General features: G+C 40.1%; 1 protein-coding gene across 6 annotated transcripts in view; it reads left to right on the top strand.

Moving 5' to 3' along the window:
* OSBPL1A (oxysterol binding protein like 1A) overlaps nt 1-14836 on the top strand; it is a 208100-nt gene that overhangs the window by 169083 nt on the left and 24181 nt on the right. For all 6 annotated transcript variants that reach the window (XM_028523968.2, XM_036009197.1, XM_028523969.2 and 3 more), the window contains one exon: nt 9337-9412. In XM_028523968.2, coding sequence (XP_028379769.1) covers nt 9337-9412 — 76 coding nt within the window. The remainder of the gene's footprint in view (nt 1-9336; nt 9413-14836) is intronic.

Raw genomic sequence — 14836 nt, forward strand, 5'->3', positions numbered from 1 at the left:
CTCAGGCTTTGCTGGAATCAGATCTCCAGTGAGACCACTGGCTTAACTGCTCATCAGCCTGTGCAAAGCCTTACCAGGCGAAGTAGCACAAGTGTGGAAACATTTTATTGTCTGCCTTTCTCTAGGGTAATAGAAGTAATTCTTATCTGTTTCTCTGCAGACCTTTTTATAGGTATGAGTATTCTTCAGTAAATGGCTATTTTTCTGGATCATCTTTTAAAAATATAATTAGTATGGTATAGTAATTATGCCTGTAGAAAGTAGTACTATTTTTAAATCTTTAAAAACTCAGAAAAAGGAGATGGTTTTCCCTAAAATAATTAATAGCAACATCAGTATCCACTTGATGTTGAGAGTTTTTACCTGTCAGGCACTGAACTAAATGTTCTTGTATCACTGACAAAGTCTTGTATACTGTTGGGTTGGCCAAAAAGTTTGTGTTTTTTTTCCATACAGTGGCTCTAGTAACGCTTAGTTGTCTTTAACTTCATTTAGAACAATTTTGTTAGATTGTATGGTGACAACGCTCATATCAGCATGCATTTAAAAGAAGCTTATCAAAGTTGGTGAATTTTTGTGTAGCCATTTTAATATTGAAGATAGAAGAAAATAAGCAATATATTTGGCACATTATGCTTTATTATTTCAAAAAAGGTAAAAACATAACTGAAATGCTAAAAAGGATTTGTGTAGTGCATGGAGAAGATGCTGTGACTAATCAAACACTTTTGCGAAGTTTCAGGCTGGAGGTTTCTCGCTGGATGGTGCTCCGTGTTCAGGCTTACCATTTGAAGTTGATAGCAATCAAATCTAGACATTAATTGAGAACAATCAATGTTTTACTATGTGGGATATAGCCGACATACTCAAAATGTCCAGATCATTAAGTTATTGTTGAAAATGAGAAATGTATCTTTTATTTTATGGAAAAACTAAATGGACTTTTTGGCCAACCCAATAAAAATGTCTATTTTTATATTTTACCAGGTAGCGTGCACATATAAGAGTATGTGTGTGTTACTGAAACAAAATTTTCATTTACACGACCTACCCTTGCTAGATGTACTTTATTTCATTTCTTAACAGAATGGTTATATGTTATAGATGTATTGTTATATATGTAATGGTTATATAATTGTTATAGATGTATATTAAACAATTTAATGGTTATATAGTTTACAGACCTCCAAAGAATAGGAACCCAAAGTTTTAAAAGCACCACTCTCTATGCGTTGTCTCACTGGAACCTCACCATGACCATGCGAGACAATATTGTCATTCTCGAAGTAGGGACACTGAGGCTCAGAAGCTCACAAAACATGGCGGTCGGAGCTCCGCAACCCAGAGGCTCCAGATCTGGATGAAAGAATCCTGGTCTGCCACTCATTCAGTTTGTGACCACGGACTAGTTATTTAATGAGTGCTTAATTACAGGATTATTTTAAGAATTAAATGAAGTGCTGCAGTTTAAGTGATAAACACAGGTTCTAAAGTGAAGTAAACACCAAATAGTAGCTATTAGCATTCAAACACTTCATGTTGGTAGAACTCATTTAAAGTTCAGTGATAGTGTGATGTCAAGCATTTGTGAAAAGTGTTGCTTTTAAAATAACTGAACTTTTCCTGTCCTTCCTGAAGCATACAGATTAGTGATCAAGGGTCTTTGTAAAGGAGGCTGGAGGGAGAGTTCCTGTCTCTGTCTTGTAAGAGGGAACTGGGCAGCATCCCGGGCCCTGTTGTGAAAGGCACAGAGGCGAGAGGGCACAGGGATCTCACACTGAGGTCACACCTGGTCCCCAGTGCACAAGCAGGGACAAACGCCTGTGAGAGTTCTAGCTGTTTTCATGGAGAGATAGTGCCCTGAGATATACATATGTATTTTGACCTCTTAAAGAACTAGATTGGAGCCTAAATAAAAGATTGATAAAAGATTAATATCTATTACATACAACAAATTATTACAAATTGACCAAAAATCATCTAGTGGTTATAAATGATATGAATAGACAATTTACAGATGTGTAAACCCAAATGGTCATTAAACATATCAAAAGGTATTCTAACTCACTAGTCAAGGAAAAACAAAATAGCAATGTGGTACCTCTTTCTAGTAATTACACTGGCGAAACATGAATAAGATTACCCATTGACACCAATTGCTGCTGGTGGGGATATGATAGAAAGTACTGTCATTGATTATTGATGAAATGTGGAATTGTTAAAACCTTTTCAGAAAGCAATCTGGCAACATCTGTGGATATGTAAAGTATAGATACTTTTTGACCCAGCAATCTTACCCCTGGTACTCTATTCCATAAAAATGAAAGCATCCGATTTAAATATGAATGTAATGTATTACCATGTTTTGCTCGATTGGTTTGGCAAAAGAATGAATACAGTCAATTTCTTTCATGGATAATGGCAAAATGTATTTTGATATGTAGCATTCTTATCATGGAATATTATTCATTCAGTTAAGAGAATTAGTTTACGATTTGACTTAAACAACTTTCAAGCAGTACTGAAAGGGAAACAAGCAAACCCCCTTGAGAGGGGAGGCCCAAAATAAGGGAATTATCTTCTGGAGGGCAGGCCCCTTGTAGTACAGGCTTCCCCCGCTAGGTGAGTGTTCTAGGAGCCCATCTGTACAGTGTGCCAGCTGCCGTTGTGAGAAGCTACATTCAGCTTCAGTGAATTTTTTTTGAAGACTCTATGAATGCATTTGCCCATTTCATGTCAGGTGACTTACCAGCACCTGCTCACACTGCGCTGAGTGTTGACCAGCACCTTTTTTTTTTGGTTCGCTGGATGAAAAAAGTCCTCAAAGGCAAACATTCTGCCAATGTGGAAGAAGTGAAACAAAAAAATGGCAAAAGCACTAAAAGTCATCAAAATTGAGTTCAAAACTGTATTGAGCAGTGGAAAAAATGTCTCAGTAGGTGTGTTGCACCAAATGGAGAGTACTTTGAAGGTGACTGAGGTTTAAGCATGTAAAAATAAAAACATGATTTGTAATAAATAAATGCTGGCTTTTCTCAGGTCCCCCCTTATAGATGGATTATTTCACTTGTTATATAGTATATTATTTTGTAATTTGAAAAATGAATCCTGTCTTTTTCTTTCTCATTTAATTGTTTACTTCCATATGGTAAATGCTTGAGAAGATTATTTTCGTTGTTGTATTTGTCCTCATTTTGATATAAAACTTGAATTTCTAAAAATTTAGGAATGAGAGTTTATAAAACTTTATGACTTAAGAGATTCACCTTTTATCTCTGGAGTGACCAATAATGGAATCAGAGTGTTTTGTCCATAGGGAAAATATTGAAAGGTAACTGTTCTTTAAAGTTTCACATACAGATTTTGCTTATATTCTGTATTGTCTTCCCAGGTAGATAGACTTGGTTTGGCAGATGATACTACAAACTGAATCAGAAGACCAATGTTAGACTTGAGAAAAGTTACCTGCAGTGAAGGTGGTGAATAAAATATTGATCATATATGAAGAGCTCTTACAAATTGGAAAGCAAAGCCAGTGGGCAGATGGTGTATCACCAATGACTATGAATGTTTTTATCTATAGTTTGTACTTTGTAAAAATAACAAGGGGTTTTAAAAATTCTTTAAAACTGCCCTGGCTGGCATAGCTCAGTGGATTGAGCGCTGGCTGCGAACCAAAGTGTCGCAGGTTCAATTCCCAGTCAGGGCATATGCCTGGGTTGCAGGCCATGACCCCCAGCAACCGCACATTGATGTTTCTCTCTCTCTCTCTCTCTCTCTCTCTCTCTCTCTCTCTCTCTCTCTCTCGCCCCTCCCTCTCTAAAAATAAATAAAAATAAAATCTTAAAAAAAATTCTTTAAAACTGATGTACAGGTAGGAAACCTAGACCTCATTTCTGAGAAACTGTAGTTGTCCCAGGCATTCCTTTTCTCAGTACATATCGAGCTGCCAAATAAGGTGATTGTACAGCTGCGTAGCTGACCCTCAGGGTCTGCCCAGGTTGTGCAGATACAGATAGGCTGTGTCGAGAGCGTGGGCCGGTGCCCTGGTTCCTGTCCCATGGTTCTCTGACATCCTCTGTGAGAAAGACCCCAACCCAAGTGTAATGGTATTGCAGTAAAGACATGCCTGTACACACGAAAGACCCAGAACAGTTCATGTGGCCTCATGGAAATTAAGCAGCAAGCCTGAAAAGCATGAACCATCTGGTAACTAATTCCAGCTGGAGGTTAGTTTTGCCTGCCTTTGTTGGATAATCTTTTCCAACTCTCTTTCAAAGTGTCTCATGAGCAAATAGTGTCCTGTGTTTATCCTACTAATGTTTGAGCAGGAGTGGGAAGGCTGCAGTGGGGTCCAGGACTGAGGGGATTGGTACAGCTCACAGGAATCAGACAGGCTCTATCAAGGTCAGACTCACCTGTGGTTTCTGCCATCCAAAAACATCTTCAAGATGTGGGCAGTAGTGATGTCCTGAACTTGCACAACTTGGTTCAGAATAAGGGGGATTCTGGTACAGCGTTTTTTTGGCACACTTCACAGATTAATGTGGTTCAGTTTGGGGTCTGTCTGCAACCCTGCAGGGCAGGGGTACAGGTGGGATAGCGCGCATAGCCTTCATCACATACAGAAGCAACAGCAATGGGGCCTTTCGTTAAAAAAAAAAACAGTTATTGTGTTGTCGTGTGGATGGTCATAGTGTCATCTGTACGGTTGAGAATAGAACCAGGGCATATCACTCTCAGTCCCTGGTACAGGGTGTTTTTTTTCTCTGTGTGGGGAAAAAAAGGAAGCATAGAATTGAGGATAATGACTCTCAGATAAACTCCAAGGGAAGGGAATAATTTATCTTTAGTTTCAGCCTTGAAAAGTCTGGTCGCTACTCTCCCCTGTTCTTATTTCTGCTGGGAATGACCCTTCCCTCCCGCAGATTCCATGGGGATTTTCCTTCCTCCTGCTGCGGGGAGTAAAGTTAGAAGGATAGAAATACATCCTTTTCAGTATACATAGTTTTTAAACGTTTTCATCTACTTCCTAATTTTTTAAAAATGTGTTCCCTTTGCCTTTTTAAAATAATACTGCAGAAGATTTAACATTTGCTTGATGGTTAGATTGTGGACTGTTTTGTCTCTGACTTTATTTGGCAGGGTGTTTTTTTTTAATTCTTTTTAATTTTATTTTTAATGACAGTTCACACTCTATTATGTTAGGTTCATGTGTACAGCAGTGGTTAGACAATTGTCTCCTTTATAAAGTGGTCCCTCTAGTATTTCCAGTACCTTCCTGGCACTGTACATGGTTATTGCAGTGTTATTGGCTCTATTCCCAATGCTGTACTTTACATTCCCGTGACCATTTTGTAACTAACCAAATAGTACTTCTTAATTTCTTCACCTTCCTCACCCAGTCCCAGCCCCCTGTCCTCTGGCAACCATCAGTCTGTTCTCTCTGTCCATGAGTCTGTGTCAGTTTTGTTTGTTCATTTATTTTGTTTTTTAGATTCCATCCACATATAAGTAAAACCATAGGATATTTTTCTTTCTCTAACTTATTTCACTTAGCATAGCACCCTCTAGATCTATCCATGCTGTTGCAAATGGTTAAGATTTCATTCTCTTATGGCTGAGTAATATTCCATCATATATAAGTACCATAACTTTCTTACCCACTCATCCACTGGCAGGCACTTGGGCTGCTTCCATATCCTGGCTATTATAAATAACACAGCAGTGAACATAGAAGGGTATATATTCTTTCTAATTAATATTTTGGGTTTTTTTTTATATACCTGGAAGTGGAATTGCTGGGTCACAAGGCAATTCCATTTTTAACTTCTTTTGCGGTAGCTCCGTGCTACTCTCCCCAGTGGCTGCACGGGTCTGCGTCGCCACCAGCAGTGCACGAGGGTTCCCTCCCTCTGCGTGCTCTCCAGGACTCACTGTTTGTTGATTTACTGATGATGGCCATTCTGACAGGTGTGAAGTGATGTCTCGTTGTGGTTTTAATTTGCATTTCTCAATTCTTACTAACTTCAGACTTATATATTTGAGCAATTTTTGCTCTTCCCCCACAATCTTAGAGCAGTTCTATTCTTCTGTTGTCAGAAACGATAACAGAAATCTAATATCTGATAATAGTCACTAGCCACCTGCGGTTTTTGAGCACTTAAAATATGGTTAGTGTGACTGAGAAACTGAATATTAGTCTCAATTTTAACTGATACAAGTTTAAATTATAAAAATGAACTAGTATAAGAGAATTTTTCATTAAACATACACAATGAATTCACTTTGACTCTTGAAAACGTAGCTAAATTTAGACGTGTTCTAAGTGTAGAATCACACTTGGTTTTGAAGACAGTATGAGAAAGTGTCTCGGTACTTGTGTGCTGATTACATGTTGATGTGCTAATATTTTGGATATATTGGATTAAATTAAGTATATTATTAAAATGTACCTTATTCCTTTTTACTTTTTTTTCCAATGCAGCCACTACATAATTTAAGGTTATCTATGAAGCTCTCATTGTACTTTTATGGCAGGTTTCTCATCTTTGGCACTACCAACTCTGGGGGCTGGATCAGTCTTTGTTGTGGGGGACTGTCTGTTCCCTCTGGGATGTTCAGCAAGACCCCTGGCCCTCGCTGATCTAGACCAGCGTCCCACCCTGTGCCGGATGCCTTTCTGGGTCGTGCCTAAAAGGAACCCTCCAGCCTCTGTTTGAAACCCTTCCTTGATAAGAATTTCTTATCTCCCATTTTTGGAATTAGTTATAGGACAGATCTTTATGTTAATTGTCCTGTAACTACCACCAGTGATCCTAGTCTTAATTTCTTGTGTAGCACAGAATAAAGTAAAATCTTTATGAAAGAATTGTGTGTGCTGAACATCACAGTTTTTTTCATAGGAATTCCAAAGTTCACTCAGTGAATACTTAAACTCCTCCTTTGTGTTAGGCGTTGTTCTAGGCAACAGGGATACAGTAGATGAGATGTGAGCTCTCAGGGCTTACATACTGTTTAGGGGGCATCCTCAGGAGTCCCCATCGCATGTCACATGGTGATCGGTGCTGTGCAGAAAGAAGAGGCAGACAAAGACATACAGTAATGCTGCTGGTGCTTGGTGGTGGTGGTGGTGATGGGGGGCAGTTACGGGGATGCTGTTACTCCAGCACCCCTGGCTCCATCCTCTAATATGCCCACTGTCTCATGCCCACTCTTCCCCAGACCTTTCATTTCTTTAGTTTCTTCCCAACTACACATTTCCTTCAGCCGTTGCTCGAGCTGTTTCCAGACAATTTTGCCTAGCCTCTGATAAGCCCCCCCTGAGTGCAGGTGTTAAAGTTCCTTTTTAAAGTGGCATGTGGGTCTGCATCCTGTCTCTGCTCTGACCACTGTAGGGCTGCCCTCGGGAATGTGCTGGCTGCTCCTCTCTGTTGGCAGCCTGAGATTGCACCTGCCTTCTTGGCAGCCTCATCAGGCTGTTGACTTAGATTGCGGTCAGCAACCCTGAGGTCATTCACTGTGCCACGACTTCTGCATTTTGTACTTGTCCCCACTGCTGGCATTTCTCTGGCTGCTTCTGACCAGTTTATTGCACACAACAAGGGTTTGAGCTTGGCCCTGCGTGTCCTGCACAAGGAAACGGCGTAGGCTGTGTAATGGCCCCTCACCTTTCACAGTCCCTTACACTTCTGCTTTCTGGTTATGTGCTAAAATGCGTATTTAATGTTGCATATAATCTGGCCTCCTTGCAAACTAGCAATTACTGCATTTTCATAAAACACCACAAAGAGTTATGGGCATAAATATGAGTATAGGGTATTCTTGGCTGGCAATTCTGTGATGATTTCTAAATTGAGAATAAGAATAAAGTTTGGATGTCTCTTCTGCTTTCTTGCTTTTGTAATATTTCTTGCTTTTCTTGACCCTCTGCTGTTCTTGCCTTTAATCAGAAGACATTTAATGTATGCATTTGTTGCGGGGGAATTAATGCTTCTCACTTAATCTTTGCAAATATTCTTTGAGCTCACAACTTCCCAGGTATATGTTATATTTCTGACTGACTTTTATAAACAGATGAAAAACTCAGTTTATATGCATCTCCAAAACTACATTACACATGCAAATGGGAGATAATGCCAGGAATTGCATCCCTGGGTGCCATTGTTCATGTCATAGAGATTGATAGTCCTGGGTTAGGGAAAATGTGATTTAAATACCATCTGTGGCCACTTATCCAGCAGATTGCTTAGATGACAAATCTGCCAAATGAGCAGTGTGTGTTCCTAAAAAAGAAAAAGCAATCAGAAGAATTTTACTGTGGAGGATTTTAAAATATTATTTATTTAAGACCTTAAAATTTTATTAACTTATATAACTCAAATTCATCAATTTAGCTTATAGAAGTTTTTAGAAGAGATTTTTGTTTAATATTTCCTGTAATATTTTAGTTAGGTGGGTATATGTCAAATGGCAGCTGGAACCAGCCTCCCTGCCATAACCTAAGGTACAAGTGAGACTGCATCACTTTAACCGGGTTTTAGAAAGCTGCTCCGGTACCTCTCACTGCTCCCCTGTGATGTGCTGCCCTTGTGGTCTGTGGAAGGTGGTTGGCTTCCTGCTGGTCATTCCGGGCACCTGAGCCCAGAGGTGCTGCCCATTGAAGCCGTAGGCCCTCTGCCTCTGGTGACCACCGTCCTCTCTCTGCCTCCAATCTCCTGCAAAGGCTTTGAAAATGCTCCTTCTATAGAGGTTCATTTGTAAAGGGGCTTTCCACTGTTTATAGAGTTGCTAAATTTTGTTCAATATCAGTGTCTTTCAGAAAGTCCTAATGTGGTATGTGATGCAGGATCTAAATTGTATTTTTACTTTTATAGTTTGTTTGCATTTTCCTGTTTCATTTCTTAAAAACAGTAAACCAGGCTCTGTGATAGCACTTTTTTTTACTTAGTAAAACAATTTATTAAGTATCAGAATATGATAGGTGTGTGTTGAAGCAGACAACAGGGTCAGACGCGCCAGCACATGAAAGGACAGCATGCCTCTGAGGTGGCCCAAGCAGCTGGACACCTGCTGGGGAGACCTGGGAGGGTTCAGGTCATAGCATTAGTAAACACGCGGGGCCAAACTATCTGCCGTGAAACTCCCCAGGGGTCACAGTGGCAGTGAACAGGTGGACAGCTGCAGACTGATCTGTCTGACCCTGTCTGTGACGCACATTTTTAAGGAACGTGCTTGCATACTGTGGCTTTCATATTAATGACAATACCTTTTTCTTCCCAATGTCAGTAGCATTAAATTAAATCTTTGTTTCTTTTCTTCTCTTTTTTTTTTTAGAACAAGCTTGCCCTCCCCTATGTTTTCCAGAAATGACTTCAGTATCTGGAGCATCCTCAGAAAATGTATTGGAATGGTAAATTAACTATCAGTTTTATATATAACATTAAGCAGATACGTGTTTCATTGTATATCCTCTGGAAGAGAATCTTAGTGTTAGCATAAAACTCTGATGCATAGCAATGTTTATGAGAACTTTGGAGAATCAGAAATTGAGAAGTCTTATTAGGTTTTCCTGCCAGAACATGAACCACTCTTTATGCCATTTAGTGTGACTTTAATCGGACTTCTTATTGTAAGGTAACAGGAAAAGAAAACAATCACACTTGTATTTCCCTATCCGATTACCCAGGAATTCGCTCAGAGAGAGAATGGACTCCCTACCATGTAGAATATACTTTCACTTAGATTTCTGTGCACAGAGCAAGTTTTTGCACTTTGAATTTGCAATGTGGCATATTACCTAATAGGTCCCTGGAATACATTTCTGCTTAGTGAGCTGTGCAGGTGGAGCTGATGGGGGGTGGGGGCAGGGCAGCAGATGGCCAGGTTTACTATTATGTAAATCCCTGGGTTCCCTTTGAAATAGTAGTCCATTTTCAGTCAGTCGGGCTAGAATTCTGAGTCAAGTTCTCGTAATTCTTCTATCATGACCCTTGACCAACCAGAATGATGAAAATTTAAACACAGGCACCCTGAGCTGTTAAAGAATCTGCCTGGCTGCACGTTACTGTTTGAAATTTACAGTTAGTGTGCACCCGGGACACTCTAAGAGCTTTCCTGCACTGAGGAGTACAACCACTCCAAACCTTTCCGTTGTGATCCTAGAAATCCTTCCAACTGGTGACGTGCCCACTTTGGCATTTTTCTAACATCCCTGTCCTCCGTTTGGGGTGATGTCATGCGAGACTTCCTAAATGTAATTACCAAGGACTTAATCCCAGAAACACTCACTCTGAACAAGTATTTTTCGATCCTACTGCATGGAATGTAATTCACCTAAACCTTGTAGCTGGGTGACGCAGCCCCTCGTGTCTGTGAGACCCTGAGTGAGCTGCCAAACCTCCCGGAGGGGCACGTCCTCCCGTGTGTAATTAGGAGACTGATCTGTACCTTATAGGTCTATTGCGAGACTGATAAAGTAATTGATGTAAAATGTCTAGGGTAGCCCTGGTTTACTGGAGTGGTCAGTGTTGTTATCAACAGTCAGTCACACCTGGGAATGAGAAGACCTAGGGCCCCAATCCTGGTTCACGGTGTGAACGTTCATCACGACAAACCAAATGTGCATGCTGTTAAATATGATGTTAAGTATACATGGTAGTCTCTTTGGAACTGAAATTTCCAGGACAAAAATTAATAGTTATTTTTATTCCTGAGTCAGTATTTTCAAAACCTTAGTAAAATTCACTATTGTGATCCAGGATCCAAATGCATATGTGCATTCAAATTAAAACCAGTTTCACAAAAGAATACTTATTATTATAACAAATGATATTTTCTATTGTATTAAATTAATGGTGATTCCGGTTCATGAATTTGATTTTGCAACCTGCTAAGGGATGAAACCCACAGTTACTATAGAGTTGGTACCACATCTCTCAAGGGTGCCTTGGTTAGCAGAGTGTGTGAAAACCTCAGGTGTGGTTTAGTTGTGTTGGCCATTGTGGGAAGCACTTGTGCGAGTCTGTCTCCTGCCGTCTCTCATTTCACCGAGTGTCTGGTTTAATGGGGGTGTCACGAGTTTGTTCAGACTAGTAACCAGCATCTGTCTAGATGGAGACTACCATTCTTTTAATGATCGGGAAATTGTTATGTTGATTTTATTTTGAAAGGTACTCTTTTTTATAGAAAAATGGTTTTACTTTTATTTTTAGGTGCAGGTCTATTTGTGCAAATAAATGTTTATGCTGAATCATAAAATAAAGCTAATAAAAGCAAAGCTGTTTGGGTTGAAAGGTTACCACAGACTATTTTGAAACCTGTCTACAGAACTAGCTGAATAAAATCACAGAGAAAGAGATATAGGGGAAATTATGTTTTTGGAAAGTATTCTCTGCTGAGGTTTTATCAAAGACTAATGTTCTGGAGGAATATTTATTCTTGTGGATTGAAAGGAAGTTACCTATCTTTTGGGAGGATGGTTCTTTGGACACTGTCACAAAATACCTTCTCATAGGCAGCAGAAACACTCAGGTGTAAGTGCTGGCAACTGAGATTTCAGGTACAGAGTATCTTGAAAATGAATTCAAATTAGAGTAAACTTTTAAAAGTAATTTTTAATATTGACTCTTCTAATATCTGCCTCCTTCCATCCCCCAAAAGAAAATAGGTCAAACTTAGAAAACAATAGCACTCATAGTTTTTTAAATATGTTTTATTGATTATGCTATTACAGTTGTCCCAATTTTTCCTCCTCTGCCCCCTCCACCTGGTACCCCCGTTTCCCACAGCAATCCCTTCCTTAGTTCATGTTCATGGGTCATGCATATTAAGTTCTTTGGCTTCTCCATTTCTTACACTGTGCTTTACATCTCCTGTCTATTTTGTATTTACTAATCCCTGCACTTTCCCCCCCATTCTCCTGCTTGCCCCTCCCAGCTGATAACCTCTAGATGATCTCCACTCCTATGATTCTGCACCCATTCTGCTTGTTTACTTAGTTTCTTTTTTAGATTCAGTTGTTGATCATTGTGCATTTGTTGTCATTTTAATGTTCATAGTTTTGATCATCTTTGTTTTCTTACATAGTTCCCTTTAATATTTCACACAATAATGGCTTGGTGATGATGAACTCCTTTAGTTTTACCTTGTCTGGGAAGCACTTTATCTGCCCTTCCATTGTAAATGATAACTTTGCTGGATAGAGTAATCTAGGTTGTAGGTCCTTGCTTTTCATTACTTTGAGTACTTCTTGCCAGTACCTTCTAGCCTGCAAAGTTTCTTTTGAGAAATCAGCTGATAGCCTTATGGGAACTCCTCTGTAGGTAACTCTCTGCTTTTCTCTTGCTGCTTTTAAGATTCTCGCTTTATCATTAACCTTTGGCATTTTAATTATGTTGTGTCTTGTTGTGGTCCTCTTTAGGTCCAACTTGTTTGGGATTCTCTGTGCTTTCTGGACTTGTATGTCTGTTTACTTCACCAAATTAGGGAAGTTTTCTTTCACTATTTTTTCAAATAAGTTTTCAATTTCTTGCTCTTCTCTTCACCTTCTGGCACCCCTATGATTCAGATGTTGGTACATTTGGAGATGTCCCACAGGTTCCTTAGTCTATCCTCATTTTTTTTTTTATTATTCTTTTTTCTTCTTGTTTTTCTGCTTGAATGCTTTCATCATTTCTTATGTTCCAAATCATCGATTTGATTCTTGGCTTCATTCCCTGCATTGCTAGTTTCCTGTAGATTTTTCTTTATTTCACGTAATACAGCCTTCATTTCTGCCTGGCTCTTTTTTATGCTGTTGCAGGACCCGGTGAGTTCTTTGAGCAGCCTGATAACCAGTGTTTTGAACTCTGCATCTGATAGGTTGCTTATCTCCATTTCATTTAGTTCTTTTTCTGGAGTTTTGTTCTGTTCTTTCATTTGAACTATATTTCTCTGTCTCTTCAATCTGGCAGCCTCTTTGTGTTTGTTTCTGGATATTAGGTAGAGCCGCTTTAACTCCCTGACTCAGTAGTGTGGCCTGTTGTGGAAAAGGCCCTTGTAAACGGTGTGGGGTGGAGCCTTAAGTAGTTGCCAGGGCGGGGCAACTCATGTAGGAGAGGGTTCGAGGAGGGGACAGTGCTGCTGCCTGGCCTCTGGAGATTGCCAGAGAGGAAGCTGTCTTCCCAGCATTCGACCTCTAGCTAGTCACTTCACTTTCTCCTCTTCTCCCTATATGCCACTGGTACCCTTCCAGGTGTTGCCCTGGTCCTGAATCCCAGAGGGGGTGTGCCTGAGTGAGTCCTAAGTCCATTGTGAGCCCTTTGAGAGAAGTCTCTTAAGAATCCCACAGTTTCTTCTGCCACCCAAACCTCCACTGGTTTTTGCAGCTAGAAGTTATGGGGATTTATCTTCCTGGCACTAGACCCTGGACTGGGTGGTCGGGTCTGGGGCTGGGATCCTTGGCTCACGAGGTATCCCTCCTGATTTTTATCTACCACACGTGAATATGGGACTGCCTGTTCCACCACCCCTCCTACCTGTCTGGATGAATGTGCCTTCTTTAAATCCTTGGTTTACTGGACTTCCATACAGCTCGATTTTCTGGTGAATCTTGGTGAAATCTGTTTTGTAATCTAGTTGTAATTTTTGCTATAGATGTGCATGGAGGCAAAGCCAGTACTCATTGTTTTAATTGCCCTTAAATTCGAACTGAGGACACTTTGAAAAATCCCTCATTGCCCTTCCTATTAGAGTCAACAATCCAAACACTCCACTTCAGATACTTTCTGTGTGGGTAAATCTTAGTTACAAGAGTGCAGTATACCTTTCAGCCAGCTCTTTCTCTAGCTTCAGATTCCTGGTGTCTTAATTTCATAATAAGTCTTAAACGTAGTGGAAGACACTAGATATTGACCCATAGCTTTTCATGATACCTCTGTTGATGGGAGGAGCATGTCAGATCAGAGTGGACAGGGAGCAGTCTTGCAGGAAGAAACCTCACAGTTCTGTATTGAACTGGAATCAGTTCCCACCTTTTTCTAAAATTAGTGCTTCTCCTTTATGATGACATAGTTTGATGACAGTATCATTATTCAAAATACATGGCTTTTAAGAACACATGATAGATGCTTATCTTGCCGGGTATGTTTTAAGTATAATTTTATATATTTTTAAAGGTGCTATTTATTTATTTTAGACAGAGGGAAAGGGAGGGAGAAAGAGAAACATTAATGTGTGGTGCCTCTCGTGAGCCCCTACTAGGGACCTGGCAGGCAACCCAAGCATGTGGCCTCACTAGGAATAGAACTGGCGACCCCTTGGTTCCCAGACCAGTGCTCATTCCACTGAGCCACTCCAGCCAGGCCTAATTTTATCTTAATCAGAGCGTTTTCTCCAGGTACTTGTCATCCTGAGCCTCAGTTCTCTGCAGCACCTTCCCAGCCAGGCTCGCCTGTCCCCCATCCTCCACTTCCACATACATGCACTTTGCTTTGTTTTTTCTAAGAAGACTATAGAGACTTAGATTTCCAAAACTAAGGACACTGGCCTTTTTTCTCCCAGTCTGTTTAGGGCAGGATTGTGTTACCAAATCTTGGATTATATTACATGAAATGAATGCTTTACATAACTGGAATTCAATCCTAATCTGTCTATGATTGAAGCTTTTACTAAACAGATTCCCAGCTCAGAATTAATACTGATACTGGTTAGTAGTCCCAAACCTTTACTCCTTATTTCCTTACTCTTTTTTTCTTGTTGGACTCTAATCTCATAATCCCATACCCTATGTTTCCCCTGTTTTCTTCCTTCTCATCTCTCCCCTCCCTTTAGGATTTCTTAGCAAGACTCATCCAGG

This window comes from Phyllostomus discolor, chromosome 9 (assembly GCF_004126475.2).
Source record: "Phyllostomus discolor isolate MPI-MPIP mPhyDis1 chromosome 9, mPhyDis1.pri.v3, whole genome shotgun sequence".
Taxonomy (NCBI): Eukaryota; Metazoa; Chordata; class Mammalia; order Chiroptera; family Phyllostomidae; genus Phyllostomus; species Phyllostomus discolor.